This window comes from Centropristis striata, chromosome 24 (genome assembly GCF_030273125.1).
Source record: "Centropristis striata isolate RG_2023a ecotype Rhode Island chromosome 24, C.striata_1.0, whole genome shotgun sequence".
NCBI classification, from domain to species: domain Eukaryota; kingdom Metazoa; phylum Chordata; class Actinopteri; order Perciformes; family Serranidae; genus Centropristis; species Centropristis striata.
In genome coordinates this window covers 6,367,618-6,388,273 of record NC_081540.1, presented here as the reverse complement: position 1 = coordinate 6,388,273, position 20,656 = coordinate 6,367,618, and the positions used below count along the sequence as shown (strand labels likewise).

At 37.6% G+C, this 20,656-nt stretch overlaps 2 protein-coding genes across 2 annotated transcripts; both read left to right on the top strand.

The window, feature by feature from the left end:
- The first annotated feature begins 333 nt into the window (after window positions 1-333).
- LOC131962988 (ribose-phosphate pyrophosphokinase 2) lies at window positions 334-16,712 on the top strand. The gene is made up of 7 exons (XM_059328113.1): window positions 334-653; window positions 6,959-7,142; window positions 9,233-9,331; window positions 9,700-9,824; window positions 10,810-10,983; window positions 12,337-12,496; window positions 15,587-16,712. The coding sequence occupies exons 1-7, from the start codon at window positions 532-534 to the stop codon at window positions 15,677-15,679; spliced, it is 957 nt and encodes a 318-aa protein (XP_059184096.1). The 5' UTR covers window positions 334-531; the 3' UTR covers window positions 15,680-16,712.
- A 1,460-nt stretch (window positions 16,713-18,172) lies between these two features.
- LOC131963122 (thymosin beta-12) lies at window positions 18,173-20,333 on the top strand. Its single transcript, XM_059328265.1, has 3 exons — window positions 18,173-18,310; window positions 19,249-19,360; window positions 19,445-20,333. The coding sequence occupies exons 2-3, from the start codon at window positions 19,261-19,263 to the stop codon at window positions 19,471-19,473; spliced, it is 129 nt and encodes a 42-aa protein (XP_059184248.1). The 5' UTR covers window positions 18,173-18,310; window positions 19,249-19,260; the 3' UTR covers window positions 19,474-20,333.
- Window positions 20,334-20,656: the final 323 nt, after the last annotated feature.

Sequence of the window (20,656 nt, the reverse complement as noted above, 5' to 3'; positions counted from 1 at the left end):
CTTCATCCTTGAGATTTTCAAAATAAGGTTACACGGTGGTTTAGAAAAACGAGAAAAAATAAAAATAAACTTAAAACACAAATGTTTACGTTACATAAAAGAATAAAACACAATCATCCTGAAAAATAAGATACATTTAGCTGGTAAAATTAACTTAATTTAGCTAGTAAAATCAATTTAAATGAAACACCCACATTTGTTTAACGAGGTTTTATGTCGTTTAATGGTTCATATTATTAGTGAATCTTGGAAATATGCCTTTGTATGTTGGGTAAACAATACAGCAGCGTGATAAGTGTCCATGTGTCAGTGCTGTCCAATGAGGGGAGGCCACTTCCTTTCTACTTTGCAAATGCTGACCTGATATTTCCTCTCTGTTCCTCTCTCAGAGCTGCACCAGTGCAATGCCCAGGCTGCAACATTAACACGCTAATTCTCCCATTTTCACAACCCTTTCGTGGGGCGACTTGCCTTCATTTTTTACTCTCCTTTCTTTTCTTTTCTTGAGCTAACTGCAGCGTTTTTTTGGACATGCCTAACATCGTGCTTTTTAGCGGGAGCTCGCACCACGACCTGTCCCAGAAAGTGGCTGATCGTCTGGGGCTGGAGCTGGGCAAAGTCATCACCAAGAAGTTCAGCAACCAGGAGACATGGTGAGGATATTTCTACTCTGTTAGCGCTTCTTGATGTTCTCTTGCCTTGTGGCGTTAGCATGTGTGTAGCTACAGCGGGTAGCTGTTCGTGTTGCTGCTGCCTCGGTGTCACATGTGGACAGGTTAGCTCGAAGCTAACAATAGTTTACTATTCAGCGTTCTACACGTGACAAGCTAGCCGCATGTAAACACAGCAGGCTAGCGAGCTTATCGCAAGCTAACACCTGTGAGTCCTTTCTCGGACAGCTTTCCTCGTGATGTTTTAGCTGAATTTTGAGCTACTGTGTTTTTTCTGCACCGTTAGCCGTTAAATTAACCACGCTGACAGAATCGGAATAGTCGTGAAATTACGTAACGGTCTGTGTTGTTCGCTGCTAGCTGCGCTAACGTTACGCATGATTTGGTGCAGGCACAAAAAAGTGTCAGGCCAAGTTTCGTAAAGTGTTCCCCTAAACTCTTTATTAGTATAAACTATGTATAAGAACATATGTATAGTAGAAGTGGCAGCTGCGTTTTAATTGGCCCCGTTAAGTTGTTTACTCTGAGCAGGAGAGCTGCTCGTTTTTAAGTGGGAACAGAATGTTACGCGATACGAAATTTGACGTGACACCTAGCAACGTTAGCTAACGTTAGCATTAGCCCTGAAACCTGTTGTTGTGTAAAATGGACTCAGGCATTGAAACCCCTGAATAAAACCTGGTTTAGGCTCCACTGTTCTCCAGTTTGTGTAGGAAAGAAGCATAATAGGCAGCTTGTCATTTAATGTGGTTTTAACGTGAGCTGGTTAACTACATACGATTACATAGTTTACTTGAGTTATTATCATCTATTATCAGATCTGAGAGGGTAAATAAATGTCAACTATGACAGTCACCGCAGACAGAGGTATTACATATTAAATATTGTCTCCAAATTAAGAGGATAACTTTAATTTCAGTGGAGACACTACAGGTAAACAGGAATAAAAATGTAATTAGTAAATATTATCATAAATCTTCCCCAGTTGATTACTTACAAAAAGAAGAAAAAAAGAGATATTCAAGTCTAAGGTTTAACAGAGGGAATTCTTAAATCATAAAATACTGTCACCAGCTATAAAAAAAACATTTTCCCATGTTTTTTTGTTTCAAATGTTCCCCTTTAACTATTGATTATTTTCACTGTTTGATGATTAGTTGTTTTGTTTATAAAATGTGATGGATTTCAATCAGTATTTCCCAAGACACAGACAATGTCCTCAAATGACTTGTTTTGTCCACAACTAAAGGATATGCCAATATCTGTCTTGGAGGAGTGAAGAATTTGGACTATTTACATTTAAGAAGCTGGAATCTTAGGATCTTTTTCTTTGAAAATCAATCAGTTGTCAAGATAGTTGTTGGTGACACTGCAGTGTGCATAATCACATCACAGGATGCACATATATCAAGTAGGCAAATGAAAGAAAATACATCATGCTTTAACTTTTTTGCTGTTTGATACAAAAGGAAAACCTGCACTTTTTTCATTTTACATGGCTACTGCAGTGCTTCCCATTACCTAAAGTCGAGTTTAGCCCGCCACATAACATTCATGCACTTCATAACGGATCCAAGGTGTCTGCCCAGGGGATTAACTGGTGGGTCAGGGACAGGAGTTGCTCTAAAGTGAACCAGATGGACATGAATAAAACTGGGTAATGGATTCTCTGGAAGATAACATTTCTTTTGGCTATTTTTCATCTTGCAGAAAAAATAAATATTGTAATTCATCCCTGTAGATCTAAAATCAGCAGTAAGTGAAGATTTCTGGCAGAGTCTGAGAAAAACTAATTTTGAGAAAACATCCTTTTATAGATATACATTTACAAGACACTACAGATAAATAGTGTAACATTTTAACTAATATATACCACAAAACTTGCCCCATGATCACTTCCATTAAAATAATTATTTTTTGGAAGTCAAGCTTTCTGAAATTTTACATTTAAACATTTAAACGAGACATTATCTAATGCAAACTTTTTGTACATTAAGGAGAAATGTACAGCCACTAATAGACCAAGTGTAGTAAAATCAACACCTTCAGATTGTTTTCTTCCCACTAGTATGAAATAAGACGTGTTATTGAGACAAAACAGCCCAAAGTCTTACAAGTAAACAGTTCATATAAAGATGTTTCTGCCTGTAGTGTCTCACCTTCCCTGAGAATATAGACATGCATGTGTAGCTGTCATTAGTGCCTGTTTTGCAACATAACTTAAATCACATGCACTTAATTTTTGCTCATTACCAAAGCAGCCAGGCTAACATTAGCTGAATTAGTGACTGCACGCTAGCAGCTAGCCTCGTTTAATATCAGCTTTTCAAATGACTTTTACTATGACTTTTACTGCCTGTTTTACTGCCTGGCCTTGAGCACAGTGAGTTGAGGTCACGTAGCTCGCGTGAACTTCTGCAGGATGACCTTTTGGCTCCACGCTGGCCCTTTTTGTTGACCCGAACTCATCACAACACGCTTCATCCGGTGCAGCTTTAAACTCAGCATGTATCTGTGGCTTTCCAACAATCTCCTAAGTGCATTTTATACTCCTGTAATAATAAACCATGCGCTGCATTAGTGTGTTTTGTGATCCTGTGGATTTAATTCCCGCTCACTGCTGCACTCAAAGTATTGTAATGCACTCTGGGTAAAAGCGACAGCATGTATTTTTGCACTCTTCCCTTTTGCATGGGACTAAAGCTTTCCAACACCAGTTTCCTGGTTAAACCGGCTCAAAAAGGTGTCTCGACCCCTTTATCTGTCTAAGTCCGTCTCTGCTGGGGATGTTTTCGGCCTCAGCTGTAAAATCCAGGGAAAACTCTGCTCCGGTTTCTCTCTAGGGAACGCCGCTGTTTGGGCGACACAAAGTGCAAAACAAAGATTACTTTCTCATCCTCGCAGACTAACAGGGAGGTGAGAACGAGCCGCTAATAACAAGTCTTCTCACAGCAACGACACAGGTCGTGCCAGGTGACTCGCAGGGGGAGTGGATTCCTCCGAAAGAGTTTGTTTGTTTGCACAGGAAAAATGTCTCAAATAACGATTGTGTTGACACTGGTTGCATTCCAAAACTTTATTGAAAGATGCTCAGGCCGCAGAAGTACATTCTCCACATCCAGTTTGAACTTTTAATACTGGCTCTTTGATCACAGTAAATGTTTCCAGAGAAATAACATGAGCTGCTGATCTGATTCCTTATCTCATTTACTGATTATTTGGACAGAGAGTCTCTGATTCTGAAGATGATCTGGAGGTTCTGATGATTGAAGACATTTGTGCAGCAACTTTAACATTTCAGAACTTCGTCTCAAAAAACAAACAAAGTATTTCTTTAATGTTTTATTATTGGCACACAAACTAAGGCAGCTCTGTTTTGGCAAAATAAGTTTCCCAATTATTTCGGTTTATATTGAGATCACAGTGTTTCATATCACGCGTTAGTTGAACTTTGCAAAAAAATAAGAAATTATAACTTTTTAACTGAGGATTTTCCTGAACTTTTTATATATTTCAACCCAAAAAAAAGACATTTGTAGAAAAAGTAAAATAAATATTATACAGAAATGGGTATATACAAAAATAAATACTAATAAATAAATATAAAGGGAAAGAGTGAATTAAACCAGTAAACAAGATCAGTTTAGTTGGGCCAGCAAAATCGGAAGATATTACAGTTATATATATTAGATTTATGACTTGTTATTGAGATGAGAGGCTCTTAGACCTTTTTTTGTAGTTTCATTATCAACTTGTTTATGATTTTCTATTTCATAGGCTTTCCCTCTACAGTTTCATCTCCTGCATAAATAAATATTGATATAGGGTTTGCAGTTTTGCCTGTGCTTATGTAAACAAATATTGCCATGATAAATATGGGCAGATTTAGCTCATTCTGCTATATTATTTTCTGCACAATACGTGATGTATTGATGTGCTTTCTAAGATGTGGTAAGACTTTGGACGTGTTCATGATATCAAAAGGAGCTTTAATAATACCTCAGTCTAACCTATGTCCTGGCAGTCACCCTAATAAAGGCGTTTGGTTTTTATTGCTAATGTCATAATAAATAATCACATTGGAGCCGGAGTCTGTGGCAGCTTTTTAAAATGTTCTTTATTTGTGCTTTGCATTTATAACGCAAGTGCAGCATTGTCAATCAGAATTCGGCACAGTAATAATTTTATCTTGTTTATCTTGTTTATCTTGTTTTCTTTGTTCTGGGGAACCATAGTTTTAATTAAAAATAAAGCTTATTAATTGCCGTGCCCTTACTTAAAACTCCAGAAAGCCCCGGAGTCACTTTACAGGCACTAAATGTCAAACGTTGCTTGAAGCAGCTCCTCAAGGTGTGACGATTTTATGCGTAATAGATTCAGCCCACGTTGTGTTTAAATGATGACGAGCATGTTATAATACAAGTTTGAACAATGTGAGTGGCGGCCTTTATTCCCAGCACGTCAAGCCTTCACACACTGGCCTCCCTTAACAAAACCTACAGCCTTGTGACTGTTCTCCCTCTCACCCTTTACAACTGTACATGTCCACTGGTCACATGACGGAGGACCTGCTCGTCCCCCCACACAGGAATGTTTCACACACACACGCTACCTGCTTCAGCGTCACTCACTGTGTGTGTCTGTCTGTCTGTCTGTCTGTCTGTCTGTGTGTGTGTGTGTGTGTGTGTGTGTCTGTGTGTGTGTGTGTGTGTGCCTGGTAGCGCAGTTTTTACCTTCTGACAACTTTGTTTTCTCAGATGAACTGAGACTCGGCCCCAACTTGTTTCTTAACATTTAAAGCAGCTTTTTGTACAACACTCACTGCTCATAAGAATTTATGAGAAATGTTTTCTTCTTGCTGCTCCTTTCCAAACATGAAGGTGTAGAGTGTGTCTCTGTACCATAAACTGTATATAAATAATGGACGTAGTCACCGTGACATCACCCATTGGTTTGTGGACTGCCCGTTGGAAGCCTCGAGTTCAGCGTTACACTTGTCGCCATCTTGCGTCGCCATCATGTTTCCGATACGCGGAGCAGACCATAATTGGACTGTGGAGGAGCGCGAGGGATCTGACGACACTGACTACATGCATCTCTACACCGGCAACCCGACTGAGAGAAGCCGCTGCTAATTCATGTTAGCATTAACTGGAGCATTAACTGGGATGTTAGTTTTGGCTAGCAAAAAACAAAAACAAAATGTATCTTTCTTACCTCAGAAAACTGAACAGCGACTCCTTGGAGTGTCTGTTAGTCCAACCAAACACTGAACAAGACATTTTACTGAACAAAACGTTCAAATAAACTGTCATTAAGTGAAAATACAGTGAAAGGGTCAAAGTTATGAGACCAAACCGCTAAACGTCCTTCTATCTATATAACGTTATATAGAACTTTATTGACACGTTGCCGTGGATACGCATTGCTCTGCTTCTCTCCTGGTGACGGCTCGCCTTGTCAGTGACCTGTCAATCAAAGCTAGAAACGCCCCAAATCATAAGATTCTTTATCTTCTATTTTCTTCTAAATGGGGCCATTATTAGAACTATTGACATCAAATTGTCTTGAAGAAGATTTTTTACTAGCGATTGAGACCATAGTGTTGTCCCTGAAAATTTTTTCTGAGGTAATAAATCAAGTGAGAAGTTTTCAAATTTAGCACTGAAATTAAAGGGCAGATTTCTTTTGCAGCCAAACTTAGCATCCCCTACTGGAATTTTCGGTGAATTGCAGGCTTTATGCACTTCCTGGTGGCCTCCATGCTCAGGCACGGAGATTGCCGCCTGCTCTGTACACGTTTTGTATATGATTCCTTATCTCATTTACTGATTATTTGGACAGAGAGTCTCTGATTCTGAAGATGATCTGGAGGTTTTGATGATTGAAGACATTTGTGCAGCAACTTTAACATTTCAGAACTTTGTCTCTAAAAACCAAACAAAGTATTTCTTTAAATGTTTTATTATTGGTACACAAACTAAGTTTCCCAATTATTTCGGTTTATATTGAGATCACAATGTTTCATATCATGCATTAGTTGAACTTCGCAAAAAAAGAAAAAATATTAACTTTTTAACTGAGGAATTTTCTAAACATTTTATATATTTCAACCCCCTCTGTACACATTTTGCTATCCACCTTCATGAAAGGAACAAATAAATAAATGCATCACTGCAGCTCAGTCACAAACTGTCTGAGAAATGTTCATACAGCTTCATAAAGATGCTCAGAAGTGTGTTTACGATGTTTCCATTCTGACATGTCTCTCTGTCGTCCAATCACAGCGTAGAGATCGGTGAGAGCGTGCGCGGCGAGGACGTCTACATCGTGCAGAGCGGCTGCGGCGAAATCAACGACAACCTGATGGAGCTCCTCATCATGATCAACGCCTGCAAGATCGCCTCGTCGTCCCGCGTCACCGCCGTCATCCCCTGCTTCCCGTACGCACGGCAGGACAAAAAAGACAAGGTAAGCACGCATCAACTTCCTGTTTCAGGTCGTCAAAATAAGACGGAAGACTTCAACGATGACCTTTTATTCGGTCAAAAACATAGAAAAACTGATGATTACTTTTCCTATTTCAGCATTTATAAACAGCTAATAACCTATTTCTAACAATATAATTCACTTTATTTCCTTTAGACGCAGTAATAAGTGTTTTTAATTAATTATTATTTAAAAATCAATCAACTTTATTAATTAGAGTCAGACCAATACTGATTTTGGTGGCAGATTTAATCTTTTTTTTTAGCTTGAATAAAAATACATATGTAGAAACTGCTACTTCCTCAAAAATAAAGCTTTACTAAACAATATTTAAAATTGTTATACATTAAAGGAACAATGTATTGCATTGTCAGCCAATTCTATAAACAAAAAAAATATAAAAAAGTAGGACTCAAAAATAATGGCTAACACCATTTCTAAATCACGCCAAGCAACATTTTCTGCATTATATATTCTGAAAAAACATATTTCATGAAGGGACATATTGGACAGCATGTACACTGATACTGATATGCCTTTAATTGGCCAATATCAGCCAATAATATCTGTCTGCCTCTAATATTAATATGATTAATATGAAACGGATAATACATGATATCACAGTTGGAGTAATATCAAATATAATTTCTGATAACTATTTCAATAAAAGTTATTAAATGTGTCAGTGGGACAAGAAGTCTCTGTGCTGCACCTTTTTTTTAAAGTGACTGATGAAAGTTTCTGCAGGTTAATAATATCATAAAACATAATTTTGCAGTGATGTATTGGAGGGAAAACTCCTGCAGCGTCCCACTTTACGGTTTGAGCCGTTTGATGTGTGAATTTGTGATTTCTCAGAGAACAGCAGACATTCCAGCCGACCGAGGCAGCGGTTCACACCAAGGGCTTATCTTGTAAATCATTATCTTGTGTTGCTTCAGTTGTTTGTATAACTACTACAGCAAATCAGGGCTGTGTGAAGCAACAAGAGAAACAATCTCCGTCTGCACATTACTCAGTTATTCAATATGTTTTATTTAATGTTTCTCACAAGAGGGTCAAAGATTTCTCTCTGAGGCCCACAACCTATGGGAAGAAAAAAAGCCATTTATCATCACAGAAACTGTAAAAACAGAAATGATCCTTATATATTTAAATATGATGACTGTCACTGAATAAAATCTGTCGGGAAATGAAACCAAATCTCATCTTGAAATGGCGATTTTTCATAAAGTTTGCACAAAGTCTTCCCTGCAAATATGAAGCAATAAATGACTTGTCTGTGACCAGCAGTCATGTGACAGACATTGTGTAACTTGGACTGAACCACAGAGCCGAGGGGAGAGGACAAGAGGTTGTACGACCCAGATTCCAAAAAAGTTGGGGCGCTGTGTCGAAGGAATGCATCAAATTCAGATTGTATATTTACAAAAAACACTAAATATATTGTCTTTGTACAGTTTTAACTAAACATTAACTAAATATTTATCAAATTTCAAATGGTTTCACTCTTGTTTTGTTTATTTTAGACAACATCCCAATTTTTTGGACTCTTGTGGAAAAATGTCAAATATATAGAGGGGCCACTTTCCGCCCCAAATATATGCAAATTATTATAAAAATTCAACTTTTTCTATGATTTCTGGCATTATAAACTGTACTGCACAAAATACATTGTTGTTCTCCCTTCTTCTAGCCATGATTGTGTTGTTTACATAGAGATGCAAAACCTGTGGAAAAACCCCAGAGAGTTCATAATATTATTAACAAATTTAAATTATGGAATTTCTTGTCACTGATGCTTCAGGCTCGATTAATCTCAACCTGGTCAGCTGAATTACATTTTCTCTGACTGTCTGCTAAATCTACGTGTTGGTGGCTTTTCTTGAGCGACTCAAGGCGCCAAAAAGTCTAAAATATTTACAGTGACACACAAAGTCCTGATGAAACGTCTCCCAGTAGGACGGAGACTGTCCCATCAATCAATTTGCATTACAAATGAGAAGAAAACCTTTCAGTATTTTGTTCCTCCTTACTTACCTGAAGCGACTGTGTCTTGATGCTTGTCCCAGAGCAGAGCACCCATATCAGCCAAGCTGGTGGCCAACATGTTGTCGGTGGCCGGCGCCGACCACATCATCACCATGGACCTCCACGCCTCACAGATCCAGGTCAGCACCTTTATTATTTCAGCTCTGTTTGTGGGTCTTTTTAGAATACGTATTAAAGCGATTTTATTGTTTCAGAGCTGTTTTAAAGTGTTAGATAAGGAAGAATAGTGAGTATGGTGTTTGCTTTAAAACCAGAGAAGGTTAAATAATGTTTTAATAATATAAAGTTGGCTGGATTGAGTTACATTTGTGTCACAAACATTTATTTATATATATATATATATATATATATATATATATATATATATTTTTTTTTTTTTTTTTTTTTTTTTTTTTTCTCTGGGCTGCATTTTGTCATATATTTAGTCTATTTTTATTGTAACTTTATAAGTAAATTAATGCTGTTGTGGGGTTTTTTTTTATTAAAGGGCTTTTTTGACATCGCTGTGGACAACCTTTACGCAGAGCCCGCTGTCCTGCAGTGGATCAGAGAAAACATTCCTGAGTGGAAAAACTGCATCATCGTGTCTCCTGACGCTGGCGGAGCAAAACGGTAAGAAGGTGGCAAGTTTCAGGGACACAGACTTCTGAAATCATTCTTGTTTGGTTTGCAGGATTTTGAGGACGAGCTCCCGTTACTTTCCGTGACAAGGTCACAGGAAGAAGCAAAATTAAGAAAAAAAATTGCATGAAAAAAAATGCAAGTTGGGGACGTTTCCATCAGCTGGTTTAAAGCAAATATACAAAGCCGCAGTAACATACTCTGGTCAGAAGATGGCAGTGTAATGTTGATGTAGACCAGGGGTCTCAAGCTTGCGGCCTGCGGGCCAATTTAGTTTTTCGTGCGTTTTTATATGAATGGTACTTTACCGTGTTGTGTGTGGAAGGTCGCTTTTAATTACTTTTTTTGTAATTTTGTTTCTTTTTTTTAGTCATTTTGTGTCTTTTTTAATAATTTTGTGTCTTTTTTGGTAATTCTGTGCACTTTTTGGTCATTTAGTGTCTTTTTTTTGTCATTTTGTGTCTTTTTTAAAGTTATTTAGTGTATTTTCAGTCATTTTGTGTCTTTTTTTGTCATTTTGTTTCTTTTTTTTGGTCATTTTGTGTCTTTTTTTAGTAATTTTGATACTGCCTCCAGCGACCCCCAGGTAATTTGAGTTTGAGACCCCTAATGTAGACTAACCGTCAGTAAACATGAGAAGAAGTAGAGTGAAAAACAACAATAAAAAAAAAAAGGTTGCTAATTGGACAACTTTGGCCACACGAGAGAAAATGGAGAGAAGTCTTCAGGAATCGGATCAGTTGGGCAACTTCTAATTGTTCTTTCATGTCAGAGAAAACAGCTGATCATGAGAGTTAAATGTTCGATACATTAGAACTTATAATGTAGACAAAACCACCTGGATGCACATTTTTGAAAGTTTTATCAAATCTGTGTTTCCATCAAGCTTTTCTCATGCAGATCTTCATTAAACATGACTAGTGAGAATCAACAGGTTCAGTTAGTTACTTCAGTGTCTGATCCGTCTTCTCTCCAGTGTGACGTCCATCGCCGACCGTCTCAACGTGGACTTTGCTCTCATCCACAAAGAGAGGAAGAAGGCCAACGAGGTGGACCGCATGGTGCTGGTGGGAGACGTGAAGGACCGCGTGGCCATCCTGGTGGACGACATGGCCGACACCTGCGGCACCATCTGCCACGCCGCCGACAAGTCAGTAGAACTCATAACAACATCTACTTTTATCACCCTGATTTTAGTTTCTTTGCACTGGCTCCCTGTTCGTTCGTAAGATTTTACTGATCACTTTTAAAGCTCATTCAGGTCTGACTCCTAGCTATTTATCAGAGTTATTGATTGGACCCGTGTCCTTAGATCCTCGGCTCCTTCTGACGGCTCCAAAGTCTAAACTAAAAACCAAATCAGACCGGACTCGCTTTTATAGATTTCTTTCCATCTTACAACTGTTTTTACTTCTTAACTCCTTTTACCTTCTAATTCTGTTCTTGTTGCTTCATCAGGATACTTTTCCTCTGTGTTTGATTGTCTTGTGATTGTTTCTACAGTCTTTTTATTTTTTATTTTAATGCAAGAATTGTTTTTAGCCTTATGCAGGGTTCGTACGGGTGCTTGAAATCCTTGAAAATGCCTGAATTTAAATGTTGTATTTTCAAGGTTTAAAAAGTGCTTGGATTTTGGATAAAGTGCTTGTAAATGCTTGAAATTCTTACTGTATTTCTCTTTCAATCTGACTATATCCATCTATAGACTATAGATAATCACATGTCCAATGTAAAAAATAATGAGTAGCCTATCTGAAATGAAGATCGTTCCTCCTAAAAGTGTAATACCATCACTGTTGGTATGGTTCAGTGAAATCTCCCCCTTTTTAGTATGTAAGTACTCATTTAAAACATGCAATTTACAACAGGTGTAAGATACTGGAAAAGCTTGAAAATGGACGTTGAAAGTCCTTGAAAAAGGCTTGAATTTGACCACTGCTAAAGTGTACGAACCCTGAATATATATCCCGATATTTTTATCGCAAAGTGAGAGCAAATGTTAATTCAAAGTCAAATTTGACATGTAACTATAAGTTTTATTGAAACCGTTTATTTAAGTGAACATAAATACTGTTTAACAACAGGAGTACCTTTTTAAAAAAAAAAATAAAAAAAAAGCTCCATAAAGTGCACATTTAAATAAAAAAAATATCTTAAATAAAAATAGCATATGAAATAAAATAGGCCAATCTTTTTCTGAGATAAACACATTTATATGAGAAAAGAATAACGAACATTAAAAAAGAACTAAATATGAAAAAACCCTATTGGTATGTAAGTACTCATCTAAAACATGCAATTTACAACAGGTGTAAGATACTGGAAAAGCTTGAAGATTTACCTTGAAAGTCCTTAAAAAATGCTTGAATTTGACCACTGAAAAATGGCATCACTCTCCTTGTGATGAGCTACTCTCTGTCGAAGCACTTTGTAAGCTTTTGTTTTTAAAAGGTGCTATGTAAATAAAGTTATTATAATGAAACTGTTTTTATGTCTCCTGCAGGCTGATCGATGCCGGGGCGGTAAAGGTCTACGCCATCCTCACACACGGCATCTTCTCCGGTCCGGCCATCTCTCGCATCAACAGCGCGCCGTTCGAGGCGGTGGTGGTGACCAACACCATCCCACAGGAGGAGAAGATGAAGGCGTGCCCCAAAATACAGGTACACACACAACACAAGGTCCTGCCCGTAAATATGTGTCATGTGTTTGTTTTCAAGGCCGTACCAACAGCTGACCTGCTGTCTGTCTTATTATGTATTACAACAGTGGCCTGGCCTCTTTATTCTTTCTCCTGTATACAGTGTTATTACCTTAAATAATGAGTCAAGTCAAAGTTTATTTATAGAGCAAATTTAAAAACAACCTCAGTTGACCAAAGTGCTGTACAGTTATTAAAATAGAATAAAATCATACACAAATAGGTATAAATAAAAGCAATGAAAACAATAAAATACTAAAAACAGTAAAACAATAAAGTAGTAATAAAAACTCAATCCAAAACAAAGTTAGAGATAAAAAAGAAAATAATTTAGGTTTATTTTATTTTATTTGCACAGTTAGAATGACATAAAATGACAAAGATAACATATAGTGTAAAGTGCAGGGAGAGGCTTATTTAAAGCCTCCACCTAAAATGTCATAGTCACTAGAAAGTAATAAACTGGTAATAGAAAAAACATATGCATAATATCAACAAGTTATAATGACAATAACAAAAACAATAAAAAACAAAAATGAACATGTTATAAAAGTGTATTTGTGTGTGAATTAGAATTTTAAAACGGCAGTTAAATGAGCTTTTAGACATCTTTTGAAACATTTTAAAGAGATGGAGTCTTTTGCCAGTCAAAATGTGCTCTATAGAAAGTCCTTGTGTTCAGCTGTAACTGTACTCTGTCGAGGCAAATAAAACAAACTGGCACATGATGCATGTAGTGCAGTTACCTCATCTAAGTTAATTTAACCTGAATTGGCCCATGATAAATAGGAGAAACTGCAGAAAAGTGGGGGTTACTTTCTTAATTTACTATATTTATGAAAGTCTTAAATGTCCTTTTATATTCGACCGGTAAAGGCAAACTGTAATAACACAGTGGTGACATCAGGTGGTTTAATTATTAACTATAATTTTTACACAGGAGAAACCAGTTCCCCTTTAGTTTGATTGGTGACTAAGTAAAATTTAAGCAGTTCACAGATTATTTACAGTCTCATCTCTGGAGCCACGTATACACCCGGCATTAAAATCTGATCTGTAACTGCTGAAACATAATGTGTACGATCGAACCCATCCACGGGACTAAACAGTTACTTTAATAAGTATTCTTGTCATCTGGAGGTGAGGCTTTCCCTACTGCTAACTTATACACAACTTCCTGTGAATTCTGTATTTTTCCTATTCTTTGTGTCAAAGAGACAAACAGACAACTATTTAACTGCCAAACAGACTTTAGTGTAATCATTCAGGGTAATTATGGAGCGTCAAAGAGCTTCCACTAAAACGGACATTATGGCAAGGAGATGTTGACCATGTGATATTTCAGTTTTTCTTTTTTTTTAAATGTGCAAAAATGTCTACATTTCAGTTTTTTGTCAAGATGGGGTGCTGAGTGTACATCAATGAGAAAAAAATGAACTTAAATGATTTTAGCAAATGGCTGCAATGAAACAGAGTGAAAAATGTAAATGTACTTTCTGTACCCACTGTATATATGTTCTTGTGGTGAAGTTGCCACATTGTTGCACTCTTCACATGGTTTGTCACACTGTTGACGCTGTGAGGGAAAGCAGACACGTTTTAGAAACAAGCCTCCACCATTCTGTGGTTAAATAATTTGAAACTTTGTTGTTTTTGTGTGTCACAAGCAGCTGTGTTCTGCGATTGTCTGACCACAGCGAGGGCCTTTACCTCATCATTGAACCACGTCTGTCCATGAGACATTTTTTAAGCCTGCTGCTACCAAACCTGGTGTTGATTCTCAGATTTCCACCCAAATTCAAACCCAGAATGCTCTGTGTTTTTGTTCGCTTCCTTCCTCTGGTTCGGACTGTTCTCACCTGAAGTGAACTGAACTCTGGTGCACTTGGGGCGAAACAAAACCTCTAGTTTTTAGGGTTGTCACAATACTAAAATATTCGATACTCAATGCCATTTTCGATACCACAAGGATAAAAACAAAGACCCCAAAATTTAACAGAAATATTTTTATTACCAAGAAAAATGCAAAATGTAAAAATGAACAGAACCACAGGTTAAATGACTATAATAAAAAACAGTTCTGCAAAAAGAAACTGCAACTATGATAACAAGTTTCAGATACTCGATACTTTTTAAAATGAGTATCGTATCCGGATACAACGTTTTAGTATCGATACTTTTTTGGGTATCGATACTTTTGACAACCAATCAAACTTTTGAGTTTGATTGATCGTCCACACCAGCAAAAACCAGACGGACTGTACGACAAAATGCACCAGAGTTCATTTGAAGCAGCAACTCTGGTGTGAAAGCTCCCTTATAGTAATCAGGAGCCAAAAGAAAAGCACTTTTTGTGAATTTAAATTGATGATGCTCAAAAGTTGTTGCTCCCAATAGTCAGATTACACAGTAAATTGACAATATACACTACTGGTCAAAAGTTTTAGAACACACTAACTTTTCCAGAATTTAATTGAAAATGATGCAGTTTAATGTCTCAGTGTACTCTGAAATGAATGCACATTTGCAACATTTAAAATTCTTTATTGAGCATGATAGTGTTTTGAAAGTAAAAAAAAGATTCAAAATCACATTTTATGTTGGACTAAAGGACTAAAAAAAGACACAAAAAGACCAAAAAAAGACACAAAATGACAAAAAAGACACAAAATGACTAAAAAAGACACAAAATGACTAAAAAAAGACACAAAATTACCAAAAAAAGACACAAAATGACTTACAAAGACATGAAAAGAATTCAAAAATGGACAAAATAGCCCAAGACTCCATAGAGTTAAGTTGTTAACCCATTTCTTGTTCCCTGAAAAAGACCTACTTGTATAATTCTGAAATGTACATTATTTTTCAGTTTTGGTTAAGCTTACCTTTTTTTATTTACCTCTGGCAGTTCACCACTTACCTTTGTACCCTTTCAAGCTGTTCATTTGACTTGAACTACTTGAATTTCAATAAAAAACTGGAAAAATTGGGGTGTTCTAAAACTTTTGACCGGTAGTGTAAATTGATCACATGTTCGACTTGTTTCCTCCAGGTCATCGACATTTCCATGATCCTGGCGGAGGCGATCAGGAGAACCCACAACGGCGAGTCCGTGTCCTACCTCTTCAGCCACGTTCCCTTATAAAGAAGGAGAGCGGGCGAGCGGCCCCCGGCCTCTCTCTCTCTCTCTCTCTCTCTCTCTCTCTCTCTCCCCTGCGTCGGGGCACTTTTTGCCACATTTCCTCCAGAAAAGGCTCAAAAAAAGGCTTTCTGGTTTTTGGCCATGTGACTGTTTAGAAGGTCACGCCCACACATTCTTTGACATTTTCACCCAGGAGACGGAGAGAAGACCAAGTTTGTATTTATGAGTATCTCATTCTTTTTTCTTTTTTTTTCATTTTCTCCCTCATGTTTCGGTCTTACCGACCTCGATCGCCCGAGGCCCGGCCTTCACTTTAACCAAAGGCTCCATTATGTCACAATTATGTATTATTTTTTACCTCATATTGAACTTTAAATGAAGCATTCCACCGTGTCATGTGATTAGAATTATTTTGGCTTTTTCTGCTTCACAAAAAAAAAGAGAAAAAAAAGCACCTTTTTGCCCCAGAGTGTTTGCTTTAACCGCTGCTAAAAGTATTAAAAATAAATCTAGCTGATGCTGTATTGATTGTATGCTTCGTGCTATCATTGGGCCACAGGACACAAATAAAAACACTTTTTTTTGTGAGTGTCATGAATGTGCTGGTGCATCTCTGCAGTGTAGTCTCTCCCACAATAAGCTGCTGTCACCCAGTGGTGGCTCATCTGTACGACAACCCTCTCCTTCATAATTGTGCTGAACAGCTCTAATATTAAGTAACAACTTTCCAAACTGTCCGACAGCTCTGTAGTTGATTTAAAGTGTCTGATGCGAGGTGTAGCTGGGTGTTTTTACCCACGTTCCAAAAGGTCATGAGTTAAAAATTGAGCCTGAAGCTTGTTATAGTGTTGATTTCACGTCATCACAGCTGTAACGGGTCACTTGTGTTTGAATGAGGCAGGTTTCACTGTTTGCCTGTAGGTGGATTTAAAAACAAACAAAAAAAAGTTGGAAAAGTGTGATTTAATTTTTTTTTTTTTTATATGTAACACTTCAAGCTGTATCTTTGACAATAAAGCCCTGACAATGGCTTAAACACGCTTGTCTCTGCTCACTTTGTTTCCTCAGAGTTGGAAGAGAGATTTAGTTATTATTTATTCATTTGAAGGAGTAGAGGTAGAGATATGCTGACTCCCCACAATAACACATGAGAAATATGATAAATTGTGCCGTTAAGCTGATTTAAGTGGTTATTGAGTGGATCTTATCTGAAGTTACAAAGTAAATAAAACTAAGAACTTGGAAATTTAGTACCTTTTAGAGTGCCATTTTTTTTTTTTTTAAAAGAATAAGAAAATGTGTGTATATATACAGATACATATATATTATTGGTAGTAAATATATATATTTTAATAGTGACAATAAATAAAATGCTTTAAAAAAAGTTTCATATTTGTCTATTCTTTGTATTTCAACATTTTAAATTAAAATTAAATTTACTTTAAATTTATTTTTGCTTTGTTTTGCTTTGTTTAACTGAACTGATTTTCTTTTTGTTTCATTTTTCATGTATTCTTATTTCCCCTTATTTTTCCACATTTTAAAATTGACAAAAACTATTTATTTCTCTTTGTAGTTCAACAGTTTTATCTTTGCATTTCAAAACTTTATTTAGTTCTATTTATGTCTTTGTGTTTCCAATTAAAATAATTTGTTTTATTCAATTGACAATATCTCGACATCTTATTTACTTAAAAAAACTTAACAAATAATACATAAACTTAAGTGATGTTTTTGCATAACTGCAACAAATTTTTAAAAATATATTTTTTGTATTTGCTTCTATTCTTTGTATTTCAACATTTTTAATTTGCTTATTTATTTTTTCTTTTTCTTGATGTGTTTAAATAACTGATTCTTTTATTTCTCTTTATATATATATTTTTTTAATTTTCTCTTATATTTTCACATTTTAAAATTGACAACCTTTTGTTTCTCTGTTGTTCAACATTTTCGATTTATTTTCATTCTTATTGATTATTCTTCATCTGAGTCTTTTATTACCTTTATCTCCCAACATTTTTACATTTTTTATATATCAATCATAACATTTTTTCAGATGTTTTTCTGATTTTTTTTAAAATGTAAAGTTCCCTAAAGCAACATTAAATTAAAATGAGAATGGACGTTAAACTGCCACCAGGGGGCGCTCTCTGTGCAGGAATGTGAAGCAGAGCAGCTGCAGACAGAAAAGTCATGAGGAGAAATAATGTGCCACTGAAAAGGCACATTATTAAAACTAAAAAGTGAGACCTTTTTATCGGAATATAGTGTTTTTTAAACAGAAACATTCATTATGGTGGTAACATGTGACCCATGGTGACATTAAACAGTGATAATATAAAATACTGCGCGTGTCATTCCGCTTCACGTGGCAGCAGCAGAGCAAAGAAACCCAATAAAAACATTTCTTTACATTTGTGTCCTGCGGGAGATGATAAGAGTGTGTTTTCAGTGCTGAGGATGGAGATGAAGGTGGAGGGAGCGTGTCTCTCCAGCAGGGGGATACGGAGGATGGGATGGTGATGTCAGATGTCATTAGCATATTTCTGACTATATCTAATGCTTGCGCAAAGACGCGCCACTACTGCTGCAACGCACTGACCAGAGCGCACCCAGCCACCGCCACTTACGGTAAGCTCCATTCAACTCATCATTCCTATTGTTTGCACTTCATAGCCTGCAGACAGGACACATCCACGCCAGGACTGTGATCCGGGACATGCGACACAAAATGTATCATAATTACAGTTTAAAGCTTTTGGTTTTTGTGTTTTAATAGCTAATAACGGAGTGTGATGTGACATGTGTGGCGTCTTTGTCCTAAGCGAACACATTCACATATGAGTCGATTTCCTTTGTTAACGTTTCTCATCGAGATGCATGCTTCCGTTATTAACATGATGCCTTTTTGACCGTGGAAAAGCCTCGTGGGTGTTTTTTTTAGCGTATTTTTAAATTGAGGTGCTGAACTTGGATTTTAAGAGTAGCATGAATGTGCAAAATCTGGGCGGTGGTTCCTTCAGATTGCACCCTGAGGGGTGAAATACGTGACAAGTGGATTTTTTGGATGTTGAGTGGACACTTCTAAATCAATATTTTACATCCTAGATTACATTTTTTAAAGGTATTTTTATGGAATATTGGCACACAAGCTTGCAGTCTTTCTCCTTTTTTTTCTATATTTTCTCGGTCAGCCCAGCATGGGAACTCCTGTTGTTATGTAAATGTCGAGTTTGAACTGGCGTCATTGTCTGGAGCAGTGTGTGCAACATCCCGGCTGTGTGTATGTGTGTGTGTTGGATAACGGGGCTGGATGGCAGGCAAATCACGCTGAGCGGAGCCGCAGGGCGAACAAAAGGAGGCGGACGCACATTAGGGAGAAAAGTAGTCCCGCGGTTGCGCATGTAGTTTAACTGATTTTTTTTTGGGCACTGAGATTTAGGCAACGCCCTTCGGCTGATAGGGTGAACCACATGCTCTGCTGGTTATTTTAATGTATAAAAAACTCATTAATATACATTGATATATTTTTTGTGCTGTCTTTTTAAAGTGACTTTCTGCTCTTTCAGATAACTGCAACAATGTCTGACAAGCCCGACATTTCGGAGGTGACCAGCTTCGACAAGACCAAGCTGAAGAAGACCGAGACGCAAGAGAAGAATCCTCTGCCGACGAAAGAAAGTAAGGCTCAAATCCCCCAAATTCTTGATTGTGTCCTGTGCAGAAAACACTCCTGTTCTGACATCTTTTCCTCTCTTCCCACAGCCATTGAACAGGAGAAGGCATCTTCATGAAGCCCCTCCCTCCCATCATGCACTGTACACCCTCCTCCTCCTCCTCCTACTCCTCCTCCTCCTCCCGCATTGCCTTGTTTTCAGTCACCTCTTTTAGCTGTATAACTTTGTAACCGAAATTATGAAACGACGACAATAACCAAGCTGCACAGCCTGTGGACGCAGGGATGATGCTTTCGCCAGGGTGGCTCGGCCCCGTCCCCTCGAACACCGTCACATGGAGATGATGAGGAGGATTTGTGTGAGGCGGAGGAGGGGAGCCGCTCTCTTCTTTCACACCTTTACACCGACGTGCAGAGGAGAGGGCCTGAGGGACGGGGCGTGGCCTGCGTCCCAGGAAGCACATCACCGTCTCACGCACCAACACCCGACTTCCTGTGTGGCTGCTTCTGCGCCCCCAGCTGAGGCGTCAGGCTTTTTTTTGTTATTATTGTTTCTTCGTCTTCTAATTTTTCGGAAATGCACAACTTTGTTTGTACGCTGGCCAAAATGTAAAGCCCCAAAATTGATACTGTTGTCTGTCACAATGTTTTTTTTTTCTTTTGTATGTACACGAGGATAAAAATGTAACGGATTCCATCTAGATCTGGGAGATGCTCAAACGGACCTTGTTTACGGTTTAATTCTAAGGCCCCCCTTCCTCTTTCATTGGAGTGATTCGGGATAGCTTCTGAATTGCCTCAAATGAAGAAAAGGATAAAAAATATATAAATATATACACCGGAAATTGATTCCATTTGTTTGCTTTCAACAGTAGATCAAAGTTGTTTGGAGTTCCAGCAGTCATGTTACTCTGCCACAAACCATTACCAGAATGGAAAACCGTGAAATGTTGTAATAAAAAAGAATTTGTTACTAAAGACTTGTGCTGCGGTGTGCTTTTTCCGGCCACACGAACCCTCACACACTTTATATTTGCAATATTCAACAATCAGGCTGCTCTTCTCTTAGTCTAACCCACTTTTCACACCATCTCACCCTCCTCAGATGCCAAACAATCCTTTAGCATTACTTAAGGGATGAGGCTGTTATAGGCACTATTATAAGGCTTAAATGTCTCAAGCCCTGCAGGGATTTACCAGCACAGGAGATGAATTTTGTATCCCCACGTGTGTGTGTGTGTGTGTGTGTGTATAGAAAGACAGGCAGGGTAATGAAAGCAACTTGTTAGACCACCTGTCAT